General features: G+C 39.9%; 1 protein-coding gene across 1 annotated transcript in view; it reads right to left on the bottom strand.

Moving 5' to 3' along the window:
- TAFA1 (TAFA chemokine like family member 1) overlaps window positions 1-15,778 on the bottom strand; it is a 328,271-nt gene extending 312,493 nt beyond the window's left edge. Inside the window, exons 1-2 of the mRNA XM_042781678.1 lie at window positions 15,660-15,778; window positions 15,174-15,277 (exon numbers count right to left, since the gene is read on the bottom strand). Coding sequence (XP_042637612.1) covers window positions 15,174-15,277; window positions 15,660-15,778 — 223 coding nt within the window. The remainder of the gene's footprint in view (window positions 1-15,173; window positions 15,278-15,659) is intronic.
- Between the last annotated feature and the right edge of the window lie 3,512 nt (window positions 15,779-19,290).

Raw genomic sequence — 19,290 nt, 5'->3', positions numbered from 1 at the left:
GACCATTCCCTGGAGAAGGATGTCATGCTTGGTAGGGTGGAGGATCGACGAAAGAGGGGGAGGCCTTCAAGGAGATGGATTGACACAGTGGCGTGCGATGATGGGCTCAAGTATAGCAGGGATTGTGGTGGGGCTGGCGCAGGATCGGACAGTGTTTCGTTCTGCTGTGCATAGGGTCGCTATGAGTCGGAAATGACTCTATGGCACTTAACAACAACAACAACAAAAAAAAAGAGCCAGAAGATTATGTAAAAAAACGACTTAAATCCCATGCTATTGAGTTGATTCCAACTCATAACGACCCTATAGGATGGAGTAGAACTGCTCCATAAGATTTCCAAGGCTGTAAATCTTTACTGAACCCAATCTTTACATCTCTTCCTGCAGAGCAGCTGGTAGATTCAAACTGCTGACCTTTCTGTTAGCAGCCTAGCATTTTAACCACTGTGCCACCAGGTCTCCTAAATAAATGAAGTGAGTTATCATTTAAACATCCTTGCTTAAGAATTTTTAAATACTTTCTTGCCCATTTTTCTTAAACATGTGCCCTTTAGACTATCTTCTCATTTCTCATTTTCACAGAAATGTTTCAGAGCCTCTTTACTCTACTGCAAGAGGAGTTACTGAGTGATGTAACAGCTTCTGCCACTTGGCCCATTGTCTGGGAGGCAATAGGGAATAGTGGAAATTGGGGCAAACTGGAGTGCACACATCTTGTCTACAGAGGTAGCCACAACTCAACTCTACCTAATCATTGCTTATGGGAATACAGGTCTCTTATTTCTAAATTATATTATCCTTCAACCAAAGTGTGAATTCCAGATCTTTTATGTGAAATACAGTCTGTGGGAAAAAAAAGTCAAATCTCACTTCTCTGACCCCATACTTTAAGGATCAAATCAGTGCAACTTACTCCATTCAGTTCCAATCAACTGCACATATAGTACTACTTGCTCTGACCTGTAGTACCCAGAGCTAGGTCAGATCTCACAAGTTAAAGGCCACAGTCCTCCAGATTGCCAAGTCTGCCCAGTTTATGACCTGCTAACTATAAGTTTAGGGGCTTCACGCTATACCTTCAAGATGCTATCTATAAACTTGGTGGTTTCCAAAACTCCCCTCACTTCAGATCTCTGGGTCTCACTACACCTTGGATTCAGTAATTTGATAGAACAACTCATAGAACTCACAGAAAATACTACACTTATTATTGCAGTTTCATTATAGCAAAAAAGACAGAAAGCAAAGACATAGAAGGTGAGGTCTGGGATAGTTTCCAATGCAGAGCTTCCATGTCCCAAAAATGTGGTGTACTATTATCTTCTCATGTGCATGGATGTCTGTTACCAACCAAGAAGCCCATGTTGCTTCCATGTCCAGAGCCACAACTGGAGCCTCATTATGTAATTAAACTGCAGCTCCTCTCTCCTGAAGTAGGTGGATATCACTATATGGGTCTTTCTGGCATAGTCAGTCTGCACTCAATGAATCATAAACCCTCAGGTGTGGTTTCGACTTCTCATGAAAGTCTTTTCAATCCTTGGGGTAAGACCACGGTTTTAAAGGTTATCTCAAGAAGCAAGGACAAAAACAAAGTATTTGAGTAAAGTTAATCCCAAACCCCACACAGTCAATCTTCATTATTCCCAGGTAAATTTCTATTATTCGCACATCCCACATTATTGAGTTTGCCTACTTGCTAAAAAATATTTATAACTCAAGTAATAATACTTGCAGCATTTTTGCAGTCATTCTTGGACACATGCAGAATGCTGAAAATTTTGAGTGCACTGGTGCACACATTCCCAGTTGAAGTTAAGTAAGGCAATGTTCTGCTTTCTTACTTTAGCTCTCATACTGTAAACAAGTATCCTTTTCACAGTCTATTTAACGCCACATTTCCCATTTTTGTGCTTTTTCTTGGTGATTATGCTGTTTAAAACAGCCCTGAAGTGTAGTGCTGAAGTATTCTCTAGTGTTCTGAGCACAGGAAGGCTTTAATGTGCCTTATGAAGAAAATGCAAGTAAGATAAGCTTTTATAGGTATGAGTTATAGTGCTGTAGACTATGAGTTCAACGTTAATATCCAAATACTGTATATTACATAATTACATATGCATGCAAAAGCCAGACAATGAAAAAGGAAGACAAAAGAATTATTGATGCATTTGAAGTGTATTTCTGATGCAAAATATGGAATATTGTGAGGACTGTCAGAAGAATGATAAATCATCCTCTGAAGAGATACAATCAGAATGCTCCTTAGAAGTGAGAATTTGAGACTTTGGTTTGCTTACTTGAACGTATCATCAGGAAAAACCAATCATTAGAAAAGGATATTGTATTTGGTAAAGAAAAAAGGGAAAATGAGAGAAACTGTCATGACGTGAATTGACATAATAGCAACAACAGTAGACTGGAACGTACCAATATAATCATGATGATAGCACAGGACCGGGGAACATACTGTTCTGTTATACATAAGGTCGCCATGAGTCAGAGCTGACTCCAAGGCAAATAGCAACAACAAATAGAAACACACATAAAACAGGTTATGTATTGATCAGTTGATGAAAATGTTAACAGAGGTTCACAGGAACCTGACCCTGTATTCCCCTAATATTAATATAGGGGAATATAATATCCCCTAATATTTAATTAATATTATGTTAATTAATATTCCCTTAATACTAATTAATATTATTATATTAATTAATATTCACTAATTTTGTAATCACTGCAACTTTATAGAAAAAGGCCTAAAATAAAGATAATTCACTCTATTTCACTTTTTAAAGATGAATAATTAATTTAATTAAAACAAGTGGCCTGTGCTAAATGCAATGTCATATATCATTTTGGATCTTGGATCAGAAAAAGCATGTAAGTGGAAAAACTAATGATATCCACACAAAGTCAGCAGTTTAGTTTAAAATAAATAAATAAATAAATAAAAACCCATGGCTACATCTGAGGGCCAGTTAATACCTATGTAGTCTATAGAGTGCTGACATGCAATCTCTGATATTGCTCGAGTACCACATTTAATAATGATGAAGCTCAGTCCCAGGAATCAAAAACAGTTTGCTTAAAGTCATATAAATTAGTTGCAGCTTTTTTTGTCTAGAAATTCCATTTCATGCTACTCAGGCCAGGGCTTATTAATTCTGGAATCGTAATAGGACTTTCATTTTTCGTCCCTATTTGGAATAAAGCAAGCCTTATGAATTTCACTTGTGAAGCTCATCATACGTGGTAAAGTATTCTGCGACTGAAATGTTGTGTGACCTTGCTATTGATGAAGATGCTTCATTTTCTTCCTTCCCCAGCTCCCTGCCTCAGGCTTGACTTTTCTCTTTTCCTCCCTTTCTTGAAATTTAGAGTTTTGCTTATATTGTTCTCCACTTCCCTGGAGCCATTGTTGTATGAAAAGCCAGATTATGTGGCAAATAGTGGCTATGAATACAAAATGAGATACTTACCCATAAACCTAGTTCAGAAGCACCAGTTCCATTAAAGCATCAAAAACTTTGCAAACCACCAAATAAGAATTATTACTAGAGTGCTCATGCTACAACAGTCATGTTATAAGCTTGTGCAACAGAGCATAAAACGATATGGTGAGGCTCACCTATAAATGGCTAACAGGATATATCTGTCTTTACTTAAGAAACAAAGAGACATCACATACAAGTCCATCTTCATAATGTGACTCCCAGGGAACAGAGAGGATTTAAGAAAGAAGAGCTACAGCCCAAAGAATGACCAAAGTCTATTAACATTTAGATGAGTTGTGGAAAGCAAATGGAAGACATGTGAGTGAAAAATCAAAGACTGGGATAAAACGACTTAAGTCTAGTGGAGGAGAGCAACAAGCCTGAGGAGTGTTTTTTTTTTTTTCCCCCTCCACTGGGCAAAATTCAAGGACAGATAAGGGAGTAACTTCATTTGTGGAAAGACACAATTTACGGAGGACAAAAAAGCATTTTCCAAGTGTTATGTTTTACTCCTGGGTCAACTTTGCAAAGCTGGAACTACATTTTTCAGAACCTCCTTCCTCTTTTGATTCTGAGTTAGAGTCAGCTAGAGGGGTTAGAACAGAAGTTAGCAAGAGACTCTGAAGAAAAATGGGAAGCAGCTGTGTATGTACCCTCTGAAAGTAATGTGGTTAGAGGTGATGGAAGACAGATGCAGTGGCACTGACGGAGTCCAGCTTGTCCTCACTTTCCCTTGCTCTGCTTCCAACTCTTCTACCTAACTTTTGACCTCGCTGACAAACAGACCCCAGGCCCACCACCAGAGAGAAAACTGCCATAGATGTCTCTACCCATTCTCTTTTGCCTGTTCAGGCAGCAGCCATATTCCTTTGCCAGCTCACCTGTAACCATACCTCAAGAGAGTTAATTAGTAACTTTTCTCAGATCTATGAACTCCTTTGGTTGTTCTTTTTCCCAGATCCTTCCCACAACGTGTGATATTATTCCTATTACACATCCCTTGTTGCTTAATAATTTTACTATCTTCTTCCCAGAATGAACCCTACTTGATAGATTCCAGTTGCCATCCAATGTATTCCAACTCATGGAGACCCCATGTGTGTCGAGATACAACTGCATGGTTTTCAATGGCTGACTTTTTGAAACAGATCACTAGGTCTTTCTTTTGAGGAGCCTCTGGGTTGACTCAAACCTCTAACCTTTCAGTTAGCGGCCAAGCTAGTTAACTATTTGCACAACACTGGATGAAGCAATTCTCTAGCATGGGATTTCCCCAAACTTGCCTGATCACAGCCATCACCTGGGTTGCTTATTAAAATACAGCTTCCCAGGACCCACCCCAACCTCAATGGATTATAAGGTTCAGGAGTGGGGTGTGGGACATGGTCTTGTTACAAGCAACTGAGGAGACTCATGTAATCAAGTGACTTTGTTAACCATTATTCTAGTACAGATCTTACTTTGGCTGCGTATTAGAACAACCTGGAGAACTTTAGCAGTAAATACTGATGCCAGGGTCCCTGATTTAGCTGATCTAGTATGTGGCCTGAACATCAGGATTTTAAAAAGCTCTTCATATGATGTCAATGTGCAGCGAAGGATGAGAACCTCTGCTCTACTGGAATAAAGGTGAGTCACCTATTAAGAGCAAACAATTTTCTTCCAGCTCACTAGCAAAATATGACAGGCACCATATGCTGTAGCACAGGACTTCTTTCATAGACTTTTTAAATCAATGTTCCACCACTACACCTTGAAAGCAGGGAACTGGTAGTCTAAATTTCACGGGATCACAGATGAGGAGGAATTATACCCCAGGATGGAACACATCTAACGTCTCACCCATACGTGATTTACATGATTCAAAAGATGAGATTTTGTTCTTGGAGTTGATTTAAGACTTGTGAAATGATGTGATAAAGGTAAATGTGCTTTGCATGTGACAAGGACATGAATTTTGGGAGGCCAAAGGATGGACTGTTATGGATTGAATTCTATCCCCCCAAAATATGTGTTGTAAATCCAAGCCTCTCTATCTGTGGTTATAATCACATTTGGGAATGGGTTATCTTTGTTATGTTAATGAGGCAGAATTACTGTAGAGTATATCTTGAGTCAATCTTTTTTGGGCTATCAAAGAGATCAAAACACAAGCTAGCAGGGGACCTGGGGTAAGACAAATGCCAAGACACATGAAGAGCTCCAAGGAACTAGGAAGCAGAAGCAAGCTGAAGAGACAAAGCTCTTCCTCCAGAGCCGAAAAACAGAACAAGCCTTCCCATGTAGCTGGCACCCTGAATTTGGATTTCTAACCTCCTAAACTATGAGAGCTTTGGTGATGTAATGGTTAAGGCTGCTAACTAAGAGGTCAGTGGTTGGAACCCACAGCTCCCTGGAAGAAAGATGGGGGAAGTCTGCTTTCATAAAGACTTACAGCCTCAGAAACTCTACTGCTGGGGGTGGGGTGTACGTGTCACTATGCATTGGTAATTGGTAGTGATTCGATGGTGGTGAGTTTGGAAATTAGGAGAAAATAAGTTTTTGTTTGTTAAAGACACCTATTAGGAGCTCTGATAGTGTAGTGCCTAAGGCATTTGACTGCTAACCAGAAGACTTGGTGGTTCAAACCCACCAGTCACTCCTCAGAAGGAAGGCTGGGACAATCTACTTCCGTAGTGATACCACTTCAGAAGCCCAAGGAGGGGTTGTTATGAATCAGATCTGACTCGACAGCAGTGCGTTTGGTTTGGTTTCAAGTTATAGTGCCACTAGATAACTAAGACAGTGGTCGTTTAGTAATGCCTTCATTTCTAGGTTAACAAAGAGGTTAAGTGGTTGGCCTTAGGTCACCGTTAGTTATTAGAGGACCCAGCACTAGAGCTCTTTCTGCCAGAGAAAGGCAATCTCTTCATCAACGCTTAATTACATCTGGAATAAATATTCTTACATGTAATTGCCTCTCTTATGAAGATGCTTCCTGCCACTTCTCTGTTAAAAAGGAATTTAAATTACATGTAATAAACAATCAGGAAATAAAAATATAAAGTACCTGCACTTGTTTCATAGGAGCAGTTTGCCAATTCTAGTGTACACAGAGAATATCTTGGGACATTTTAAAAATTTAAAAATACTAGGTATCTGATTCAGGAAATCTGTGGTAGGCCTACGAATCTATAGTTTTCATAAGCATGTATTCTGTCCTTCCTCCACACAACAATTATAATACGAATAGTCCAGGGACCAGACTTTGAGAAATCCTGCCCTGCCATTTGATCTGAACATGGATGTAAACAACTTGAGAAAAGCATTATTATGGATTGAATTGTGTTCCCCCTCACCCACTTAAAATGTGTTGTAAATCCTAACCCTTATGCCTGTAGATGTAATTGCATTTGGGAATAGGGTTTTATGTAATGTTAATTAGGCCATATCAATGCAGGATATTTCGTAAGCCAATCATTTTTGAGGTGTAAAAGAGCAGAGTGGGCACAGAAGTAGGTATACTCAGGGAAAACCTACACTATCTTAAGATGGAGGCAGATCAAGCTACAAGCCCAGGAACTCTAAAGATGGCTAGCTAGAGAAGCTGAAATAAGGATTTGCCCCCAGAGTAAACACAGAGAGAACATTCCCTTAGAGCCAGCGTCCTGAATTTGGACTTCTAGCCTTCCGAACTGTGACAAAATAAATTTCTGTTCATTCAAGCAACCTTAGAAGCAAGGATGGTGAGACTTTGTCTCACTTACTTTGGACATGGTTTCAGAAGAGGCCAGTCCCTAGAGAAGTGTATCATGCTTGGTAAAGTTCAGGGTCAGTGAAAAAAAAGCAGATTCTCAATAAGATGGATTGACACAGCGGCTCCAACAACGGGCTTAAATATATCTACTATTGTGAGGATGGCACAGGACTGGGAAACATTTCATTCTGTTACCCATAAGGTGGCTGTGATTCAGAGCCGACTCGATGGCATCTAACAACAATAGTCATCACTTGTAGTATTTGTTATAGCAACACTAAGAAACTGAGACCAGTACCTAGCTATCATTGTATTTCATTGTGTTGTTGTTGTTGTTTGCCGTCGAGTCGGCCCCAACTCGTAACGACCCCTCCTTGGGTTTCCGAGGCAGTATCACTACGGAAGTAGGATTGCCCAACCTGTATCTCATTGTATGTAATACAAAACTCAGCATTTTGGTTTTCCAAATTTGTGCAGAACATTAAACTCAGTTCCTCCAGATCTGGTTTTATAGCCACAACTTCTAAAGGAATGCTCTATCAAACAAAGCCAGTTTAATCATTGACTGAATGCATGAAAATTCCTTTCCAATTACAGACTTATGTCCATATTTTGGCTCAACAAGTTTCAAGATAATATCTTAGCTAACTGTATAACTCATTATTCGTTTGTATGGTTCAGTTTTCATTCCTTAAAACAGTCATAGACTCTAATGCCTACAGAGACAAGTTAAGCATCTTTAGTAAATCAAGCCAACTGGGTTGGGAGTTTATGAAGCGTGGTAAAGACTATGGCAAATGACATAGCTTATGCTGCTGTTACTGTTGTCATTGAGTTGATTCTGCCTCATAGCCACCCTACAGGAGGGAGAACTGTTCCATAGGAGTTCCAAGGTTGTAAAACTTTACAGAAGTAGATCATTAGCTCTTTATTCCCACAGAGTGGCTGGTGGGTCTCAAGCTGGGTCTAAAAGAACACTTATTTGAGTCCGGGTCATTGCTGCAATTTGGGTAAATGGACTGACCCAGAGATAACAATCTTCTTTTTTTTTTTTAATCTCCCCAAGAGAAGGTAATAATCTAGATCAGCACTCTGCAAACTAAGACCAGAAGGCCATAGTGTTCATCATGTGCTTTTGCTATTAATGTTTTACTGACACACAGTCACACACATTTATTTACATTTTTCCTATAGGTTTGATTTTATTTTCTTGCATTACAAGGCAGAATTAAGTAGTTTTCACACAGACCTATGGCCCTCAAAACCAAAGTTATTTACTATCTGAACTTTCATAGATAAAAGTTTCCCAACCCAGATCTAGATTCTTTTGTAAGTTTTCTATTTCTTAAAATGCCAGCTGTTTTAAAAACAGTGCACATCCAAATAAAACACATATGCTGAAGAACGAAACAACTGCTCCTCCTCAAGTCTTGTCTGCATGGGTGGACTATGACTCTGGGGTAGAACAGAGACAGGATATTGATTTCTGTAATAGCTTTTCATAAGAGAATATCATGTCCAGAAAAATGAGCATTGTGGTATTTGGTGAAAATTTTAGGTACTTATGAAACATTTTGCTCATGGAAACAAAACAGCAGACACAACGGATTTTAAACTTCAAGATTTTAAAAACTCTGAGAAGAGCTCTACAAATAACAGAGCCTATGGGAGAATTTGCCTCATATTTTACAATGTCCTTGGAAAATTAGTAAAATTTCCTACATACACCGAAAGTGATTCAGCAGAAACTTCTACAAAAAAAAAAAAAAAAAATCAGGCCCCTGAAAAACAAAAAGCAGATTGGCGTTAACCATCTAAGTAGTGTTTACACCAGAAAGTCAGTTTGGTTTAGAAGCAAAAGCCCTCTAGAACTTTTATTATCCTGTTTTAAAATTATTAAAAGCCATTTTGAATGCTTTTTCCCCAAACCTTCTATTTTATATTAGTCCTTGATCTTTTCTCTACTGTAGTTTTTCTAACCACACTACTTTTCCTGAAGGAACGTGATCCCTGTGGCTGTTGAAGGATTGCAGTAATTCATTCTTACATTTCATGTTGAGTTTTAAAAATTGCTTTCAGAGGTTTTTTTGTGTAGAGGAGAAGGAAAGAGAACAAGGGTCATAAGGCATCTTGGGTTGAAATATTTCAGAACTGCACTAAGATGAAAGTCTTCCACAACTCATTGGTGTGTCAGGAGCCAAATTTAAATTTGTCTAATGGCTGAGGAAAAAAAAAATCTGACTTGGTTCTTATAACCTAAATACCCCTTCCTCTACTTCTTAAATTTATTCACAAGAATAAAATTAGGAATATAGGTCTCAGGTAGCTTGAAAATAGTATTTCATGCGCCAATTTTCTAGCTCAAGAGAGCACACATGTAAGAGCAAATGAGCTGTTATTTAAGTAGTCAAATATATCTGATGAAAGAAGACAAGAAAGTACATCAGCAAGAAAAAATTTAGACAAGGAAAAATTCAGACATTACACTGTGTTGAAGTTTGTACTGTGGCTTGGAATTTATGAAGGACTGACATCATTGTAATTGAAATAAATAAAAATACTAGTTAGTAAAGACTTTCACCACTTCAGTGTCAGTGTGTCATACTGCAGTGGCTTGAGTAATGCTGTGATGATGTTACTGGTATTTCAGATACCAGCAGGGTTACCCATGGTGGGCATGTTTCCATGGACACTAAAACAGATTAGGAAGAAGGACCTGGCAATCTACTAAAAGAATTTGACCAGTGAAAACCTTATGTTCTGGTTACCTAGTGCCACTCTGACAAGAATACACCACAAATGGGATGACCTTAACAAACAGGAGTTTATTATCTTACAGTTTGGGAGGATAGAACTCCAAGTTCAAATTGTCAGATTCTAGGGACTGGGTGAAAGCTCCTCGGCCTTGGGCATCAGCTTTGCCTCCAACTCCTGGCCCAATGAAGCTAGAGGCTTTTCTTCACTCAGATAGCTGCTGGCTGCTGAGGCTGCCAAGCCCAAGGTTGACAAGTAAAAAGGCACAGTCCCGATATTACCAAATCACAAGGCAGACCATTAATTCAAGTCCATTGTAAGTCCCAAGGTCGGCAGAGCATGACAGGCTGCTGAACAGTGACACGGCTACATGCAGGATTCAAGATGCCATAAGCTAGAGACTATCCCCAAGGTTTCTCCTTCTATACAGGAAGCAAACCACATCCCAAAGGCAGCTACTCAGCTGCTTGTGGTAGATCTCACCATGGAATTGATTGCCAGTCTCATCATGGGGAATAACTACGACCAGCTGCCCAGCCACTCAACCAGGCCCAACCAAGCTGATACACAAACATAACCACCACACCTTATGAATAGCAATGGAACACTTTCTGATACAGTGCAGGAAGATGAGCTTCTCAAGTTGGAAGATACTCAAAACACTACTGGAGAAGAGCTACCTCCTTAAAGTAGAACTCACTTAATAACATGGATGGAAAAACCCTTTTGCAACCTTCATCTGCTGGTGAGGCACAACTTAAAATGAGAATGGATAGCTATAAACACCCATGAATAATAGGAATGTGAAATGTACAAAGAAAGAATTTAGGAAAATTGGAAATTGTCAAAAATGAAATGGCACACTAGGCATGAGTGAGCTGAAAAGGAATGGTACTGGCCATTTTGAATTGGGCAATCATATAGTCTAGTATGTTAGGAATGACAAATTGAAGAGGAATGGTGCCACATTCATGGTCACAAAGAACACTTCTATCCTGAAGTACAGCACTGTCAGCGATAGGATAATATCTATATGCCTACAACAAAGACCAGTTACTATGTATGACTACTACTCAAATTCACACACCAATCATTAATGTCAAAGATGAAAAATACAATCTTGATTCTCTGAATTTAGAGACCATCTGAAGAACAGATTTGATGCACTGAATACCAATGCCCCAAGACCAGGCAAGTTGTGGGATGACATCAAGAACATCATACATGAAGAAAGCAAAAGGTCATTAAAAAGACAGGAAATTAAGAAAGATCAAAATGGATGTCAAGGAGACTCTGAAACTTGCTTTTGAGCAGAGAGTAGCTACAGAGAATGGAAGAAATGATGAAATAAAAGAACTGAACAGAAGACTTCAAAGTGTAGCTCCAGAAGACAAAGTAAAGTATTACAATGAAATGTGCAAAGACCTGGAGTTTGAAAACCAAAAGGGAAGACAGGCATGCTCAGGATTTTTTAAACCAAAAGAACTGAAGAAAGAAATTCAAGCTTTGAGTTACACTATTAGAGGATTCTATGGGCAAAATATTGAACCACACAAGAAACATTTAGAGAAGATAGAAGGAATACACAGTCACTGCACCAAAAAATAGTGGTCAACATTCAGTCATTTCAAGAATAGCATATAATCAAGAATTGGTGTTACTGAATGAAGAAGTTCAAGCCACACTGAAAGTGCTGGTGAAAAACTAGGATCCAGGAATTGATAGACTACCAGCTGAGACATTTCAACAAAAGAATGTATACTGGACATTCTCACCTATCTATGCCATAAAATTTGGAAGACAGCTACTTGGCAACCAACTGGAAGAGATCCATATTTGTACCCATTCCAAAGAAAAGTGTTCAAACAGAATGCAGAAATCAACACACAATATCATTAATATCACACTCATGTAAAAATCTCTGAAAAGTATTCAAAAACAGTTGCAGTACCACATCAACAGGGAACTTCTTGAAACTGAAGCCAGATTCAGAAAAGGAAGTGGAATGAGGGGTATCATTACTGATGTCAAGTGGATCTTGGCTGAAAGCAGAGAATACCAGAAATCTGTTTATCTGTGTTGTATTGACTACACAAAGGCGGATTATAAAAAATTACAGATAAAACTGTGAAGAATGGGAATTTCAGAACACTTACTGTGCTCATGTGGAACCTGTACATAGATCAAGAGGCAGTCTTTTTAACAGAACAAGGGGATACAATGTGGTTTAAAGTCAGGAAAAGTATGCAACAGGGTTGTTTACTTTCACTATACTCATTCAATCTGTCTGCTGAGCAAATAAACCGAGAAGCTGAACTATATAAAGAAGAATGCAGCATCAGGTGTGGAGAAAGACTCATTTACAACCTGTGGTATGCAAATGACACAACCTTGCTTGCTGAAACCAAAGAGGACTTGAAGCACTTCCTGATGAAGATCAAAGATTGCAGCCTTCAGTATGGACTACACTTCAACATAAAACAGAAATCCTCACAACTGGACCAATAAGCAATATCATAATAAATGGAGAAAACAATTAAGTTGTAAAGAATTCCATTTTACTTGGATCCACAACCAATGCCCATGGAAGCAACAGTCAAGAAATCAAACAATATATTACCACTGGGCAAATATGCTGCAAAAGACCTCTTTTTCCTTTTAAAATTTTTTTTTTTACCATGATTTGGGTGAAAGTTTACAGAGCAAATTCATCTTCCATACAACAGTTCATACATATTTTGTTTAATGACATTGACTGCAATTCCCTACAATGTAACAGTTCTCTTCCCACTTCCTCCCTATAGTTACCTCTCCCTGTGTCCTTCTTTCCTATACATTCTTGCCCCCTGAGCTATCTCCCTGTGGAAATACTTCCCTTTTATTCTCCCATAATTGATCATTCTAAGGATCTACCTGATGTAAATGTTCACCCTATATGCCTCTCTATTGTTTGGCTGGAAGCCACAGGAATGAGTTCTATTCCAGACCCGAAGGGTAGCTAGGGGCCATAGTCTCGAGGGTCACACCTGCCTCTATCAGACTAGTAAACCTCGTCTTTTTATGATTGTGAGCTTTGTTCCACATTGTTTTTCCACTCTATCCAAGATCCTTCTGCGCTGATCCCTTTTCAAGTGGTTAACGGTCATAGCTGGGCACCATATTGTTCTTCCGGTCTCATGACCATATGGGCTGAGGTTCGCACAGTCCACTAATCCCTTGGAATAATTGTTTCAAAGTGTCTTTGGTTTTCTTAATTAGTCTTTGCTCTGGATGAGGAGAGACCCATTGTTACATCTAGATGGCTGCTTGCAAGCTTTTAAGACCCCAGTTGCTACTTGCCAAAGTAGGATATAGAATAATGCTTTTGTGTAGCATGTTATGCCAATTGAGTTTGATGTCCCCTGCAACAAAGATCCCAAGCCCAAAGGTCCAGAACTACCTGCTCCCTCAGGCGGTTGGCTGTGACAAAGCTTTTTTAAATTTTAAAAAGCAAAGATGTCCCTTTGAGGACTAAGGTATACCCTACTCATGCATGGTATTTTCAATGTCCTCCTATGCATGTGAATGCTAGACAATGAATAAGGAAGGCCAAAGAAGTATTGATGCCTGTCAATTATGGTGTTGGCAAAGAATATTGAATAAACCATGGACAGTCAGAAGAACAAACAAATTTGTTCTAGACGAAGTACAGCCAGAATGCTCCTTAGAAGCAAGGATGGTGAGATTTCATCTCATGTACTTTGGACATGTTAACAGGAGGGACTCCAGTCCTTAGAGAAGGACATTATTTTTGGTAAAGTAGAGGGTCAATGGAAAACAGGAAACCCTTAATGAGACAGATTGACATAGTGATTGCAACAATAGGCTTAAACATAGTAAGAACTGTGAACATGGTACAGGTCTGGGCAGTTTTTTTTTTCCCCAGTTATACATAGGGTCACTGTGAGTCAACATCTTCTAACAACAGCAGCAGCAGCACAGGCTTACTATGACCAAAGCCCTGCAGTAGTCACTCTACACACATTATTTCATTTAATTCTTACAAGATATAATTCAACGATACCGAAGTGTGAATATCTTAAGTAATTTGCTCTAGAGAACTCAGGTAGCAACAGACAGAGGCCAGAAAAATCCCTGCTCTTAATAGATCTAAGGAGCTCTGACAGCACAATGCGTAAGGCATCTGACTGCTAACCAGAAGGTTGGTGGTTCAAACCCACCAGCCACTCCATGGAATTAAGACTGGTCAATCTACTTCTGTAAAGATTTACCACCTCAGAAACCCATTGAGGGTCACTATGAGTTGGAATCGACTCGATGGCATTGGGCTTGTCTTTTTGGTTTTAATAGATCTACCTTTCCAATAACCTTGTGAGCTGCATCTGTTTGACACATAAAGTATGTAAGTGCTCCGAGGATTCAAGATATGGAGTTAGTAAGTGGCAGCACCAAGACTAGAACCTGATTTTGGTGCCCTTTCTATAATGCCACATCATTCTCCCATCTGAAAAGTTGGCAACCAGCTTTTATTCAAATTTATTCTTCATTCAGAGTAAAGAGAGACAAGGAAAGAATCCCAAGAGGAGAGTGGCTATTCAGAAAGTTTATCATTGAACAAGTTGCTTCTTCTTGTTGTTGTTACGTGCCGTCAAGTCGGACCTGACTCATAGCGACCCCTCCTTGGGTTTCCGAGGCAGTATCACTACGGAAGTAGATTGCCCCATCTTCCTTACGAGGAGTGGCTGATGGGTTTGAACTGCCAGCCTTCTGGTTTGCAGTCAAGTGCCTGAGGCACTGTTGCAGAGACACATAAAAGTGAAGACTCCAAAATGTACACTTTTAAAAGGCAGAACATGACTGGCTGTTGCTAAAACATATGATGAGATTAAAAAGTAAGACTCTTACCTCCACCCTTCCAAAAAAAAGTAATACCAAACCTCTTTATTTTAGAGCAGATCTCAACAAATGTGGTCCTATGGGCCAAATCCATCCCAATGGGACAAATGTGGCCTAACACTTGTTATTTTAAATAAACTTTTATTGGAATAATACCATACTCTTTTATTTCCATACCGTCTGTGACCTTTTTCACACCCCAATGACAGAGAGTAGTAGTTCCAATGTAGACTGTAAGGCCTGCAAAACATAAAATAGTTCCTATCTGATTCATAAGAAAATAAAGTTACCAATTTCTTCTCTAGAGAAATGCTGTTTCATACAGGCAATGTAATAGTGCTGCATCACAGGGGAACCATTTCCAGCCTGGTCCTGAAGAAGGAAGTGAGGTTTTCTGCAAACAAAAACAGAATCCAAATTTTTGACCTAGCCCCAAGGCCTGAAGAGCAGTCAGACTTGGTAGACTGAGAGTGAGGAAGCAAAAAAGCGACAAACACAGGAGCTCAGAACAGGTACAGGGATGCTTTGCTTAATGCCCATTTAGGCAACATCAGACTACATACACATTCATGGCTCCGTAAGGTTTATTGCTTTGTTTTTAAGGGAAAGTTGCCCTCCTTTTCTGTATTTCCCCCTAATGGTTTGATAAAACCCAAAACGTTCAGAATGAATAAAATCCATTCCCATTCTTCTGCCTCCTCTTTCCTGTCCTCCTGGCTTCATTCACCCGCCCAACAGCAGCTATGCTATCATTTACTCCTGGTGCAGGGCAGTACCTGCCATGGCTTCTCTGCTCCTGTTGTGGGTACTGAGGGTGCTGCGAGCTCCCAGTTCTAGGTGGGGAAGGCTTATCAGGAAGTAGCCACACAAATAGTGCACGGGCCCCCACAAACATGGTCCCCCTGACCACCTCTCCACATCCCCTGTGCATCCAACCTTGTGAACAGATGTTTGCAAAGTCCCAATCCAGCTGCTGGCATAGCCCCTGCTGGGCCCAGGAGCACACCTGGCAAGGTCAGCCTCCTATTTCCCATGGATATAGCTCTTGGACTTTGTCTGGCAGGCTCTCACAAGGTTTTAATATAGTAGGCTTTACGGGAATTTTACTACAACTTGTACAGGGACTTCCTGTATATAATATGGTGCTTGCGTAATTTTCAAATAGCATAACATTCTATTTTACATAAATGTATCATGGATGTTAAGCAACATACTATTTGTATTTGCAGTGTATTTTAAAGGGAAGCAAAATTGTTCATTCAGACTTGACAATAGAGAACTGTACTTCCCCTAATAAGATTCCAGACAAGCATGATGCATAATCAAGTTTGTGATTCAAGAACTGGACATCTCAATGCAGGTGGCATGGGACAAGAACACAATTGCAGACCCTTCTGGAGAAAACAGACTGAGTCACAACAAATATACATCCTTAGTTAAGGGATAGTATCAATTTTCTCTTGAAGAAGATGTAGAGATTTTTACCAGAATTTGTTATGTGTTTTCTATGTTGTTGTTGTTGTTATGTGCCGTCGAGTCAAACCCGACTCATAGCGACCCCTCCTTGGGTTTCCGAGGCAGTATCACTACGGAAGTAGGATCGCCCAATCTTCCTTCCGAGGAGTGGCTGGTGGGTTTGAACCGCCAGCCGTCTGGTTAGCAGGCAAGTGTCTTAGCCACTATGCTACCAGAGCTCCCATGTGTTTTCTATAGGTTATCATTTTTGTACATGGGTAAATAAAATGGAGTATTTCTAGATTGTTTTTTTTTTTTTTTAAAGGAGGAAAGAAGGAAACCTGAACTCAGATCAGAACTTGGGAATTTGCATTACTCAGATCTTATGCCATAATACTGACGCCATCAGCCCTTCAGCATCTACCAGTTGCATGCTTATCCCAATACGCAATACATTTGTTTTTCTGTGTCTCATGTCAAGGGAAGATACAGGGAAGCACTGGTATATCTATGCATTTGAGACTGTCTTGACTCCATTGCTTCTTTATTTATAAACTTGTGCAAATTATTTTGCCTCTTGAAGCCTCTGGAGGCTGCTTTGAGATTTTAATAACATATATAAAGAGCTGGACACAGCAATGGGGTCTCAATCAATGTGAGTTATTATTCTCCACCTCTTCTGTTATCAGAAGATAACATAAAATAATGGTCAAAGGAACTCTTCAAGCACTGTCCCTTGGAGATATGGGAGTTTGAAAGTTCTTTTGTGAATATGGTAGTCAAGATTCTTGGGCCCAGAGAAGGAACCCACAAGGCTGACACTGCTGACCATAACAAAGTTTAATTCCACCTGAGTGGGCTACCCATGTACCTAGTACTTCCAAATATTTTAGCTTCTTAATTAGAAAAATCTGTTTTATATGCAGTTAGGAGCTCTGGTAGTGTAGTGCCTAAGGCACTTGACTGCTAACCAGAAGGTGGCAATTCAAACCCACCAGCCACTCCTCGGAAGGAAGATGGGGCAACCTACTTCCGTAGTGATATTGCCTCGGAAACCCAAGGAGGGGTCGCTATGAGTTGGGGCCAACTCAACAGCACATAACAACAACAACAACATGCAGTTAGTGATAATGCAAGGAAATTCTGTGTAAAGTATAGCAGCAAACAACCACCCTTTCCTTCTAGGAGAATTCTAAGCAAACTTATAGTTGGCTAGTAGAGCCAGGCAAGTAACTTAACAAACTGTTCCTGTCTGGGCAATGTATTCTGTCTTTGTCCCTAACAAAGAGAATGTACATGTCACTACTAAGTATTCTCAGTACATCATTAGATCTACTCTTTCCTACCCCCCTCAAAAAATGTAGGATGAATTTCCAGTGGGATACTTCTGGTTTTCTAGAACCTTCATTAAGAACTCAATTCCAGTATTATTATATTTTCAACACAACAATTTTTGCTAAGGTCTAATTTATACTTCTAACTGTAAGTGTATTTTCCAGCCAAGAGCAAAAACTTGAATGAAATGGTATCTCTGTGTCTTAAGGAAATGCTTGCACATGATCTCCTGGGGCTCCTTGTCAAGCTGAGTGTCACTCTACTGTTCACGTCAATGTAGCGCTGATTTCTCACATTCTTCTCTGACTCCTGACACTCTAAGTGCTGCTAATCCCTTTTCTATTTTCATGAAGTCGGAAGATTTTCCTGTGTAAAAAAGCAGTTCTATTTCAAAATCTGTTGAGTTTCTGTGGAAACTGTGTCCTGGAGTGGAAGAAGGGGCTGCAGTGATGAGAGTTACAGGCCAGTGGGAAATATGTAATAGGGACCGACTGGTCTTTGATTCATATTTCTTCTTCTAGACCTCGTTCTCTGGACTACATGGAAATTATATGTGGCCTTCTTTGCCACATTTTGTTCATTCCACTGCAGCCAGACTTCCTGGTGCTATGGTTAAGAGTTTTCAGGTGCTAACCAAAAGGATGGGAGCTCAAACGCACCCAGACGCTCTGAGGGAGAAAGACCTAGCAAAGAGGTCCACAATTGGTCTGGTGCAAATAGGTCCCTTCCAGGCCCTGGAAGTAGATTATTTGTGAAGGCTGACATTTTAATACATCCCATATGATACCAATCTCCTGAGATTTAAGAACGAATCATTCACTTAGTTTTATTTAGCTTTTAAGGATTATAAAGAAACTTAAACTTATTTATTGCTCTTGGGGTTGTGATTAAGAGCATAAACTGGTGCTTAATAGCCTGTGTTACATTCACCTACCCATGTCTCAGTTTTACACACTACAAAATAACCCACTACCACTGAGTCGACTCTGACTCATAGCAACCCTATAGGACAGAGCATGACTCCATCATAGGGTTTCAAATGTTGTAACCTTTATGGAAGCGATTGCCTCATCTGTCTCCTGGGTGTGGCTGGTGGGATCAAACCACTGGCCTTTTGGTTAGCAGCTGAACGCTTTAATCACTGTGCCACCAGAGCTCCTTCATACTATGAAAAAGGAATAATAAAAAAACCTACCTCAGGGATATTTAAAGGATTAAATGAAATAGTGACACAAAGCCCTTAGCACAGTGTCTGAAAGGTAGATGTTCTATAAATATTTATTATTACTCTCTTCCTTATCTCTGTTATTAGCTAGCCTAGGCTCAATTAAAACCCAAAAGCACAAAAACTAAAGTGACCTAGTCCAAGTTACACAGCTAGTTAGGAACAAAGTCATGGCTAGAATCAAGGGTACTTGATACATAGTTCAATCTGACCATCTGTGGTAGGATGAGGATAATTAGCTCTCTTACACTAGTGACCAGTGCTCAGACGGCTCCCTTGCTACCCTCCTGAGAGGGACCGGGTCTCCGGGAGCAAGGTAAGCACGGGCGGGCTGGTGCTTACTCACTGATCTGCACTGAACACTTTCCCTTGTTACCCTCCCGAGAGGGACC

The sequence above is a fragment of the Orycteropus afer genome, unplaced genomic scaffold (assembly GCF_000298275.1).
Source record: "Orycteropus afer afer isolate SDZICR_OR568_19922 unplaced genomic scaffold, OryAfe1.0 scaffold00149, whole genome shotgun sequence".
Classification (NCBI taxonomy): Eukaryota; Metazoa; Chordata; class Mammalia; order Tubulidentata; family Orycteropodidae; genus Orycteropus; species Orycteropus afer.
The sequence above is the reverse complement of the archived record's forward strand: the minus strand, read 5'-3'. Positions and strand labels throughout refer to the sequence as shown.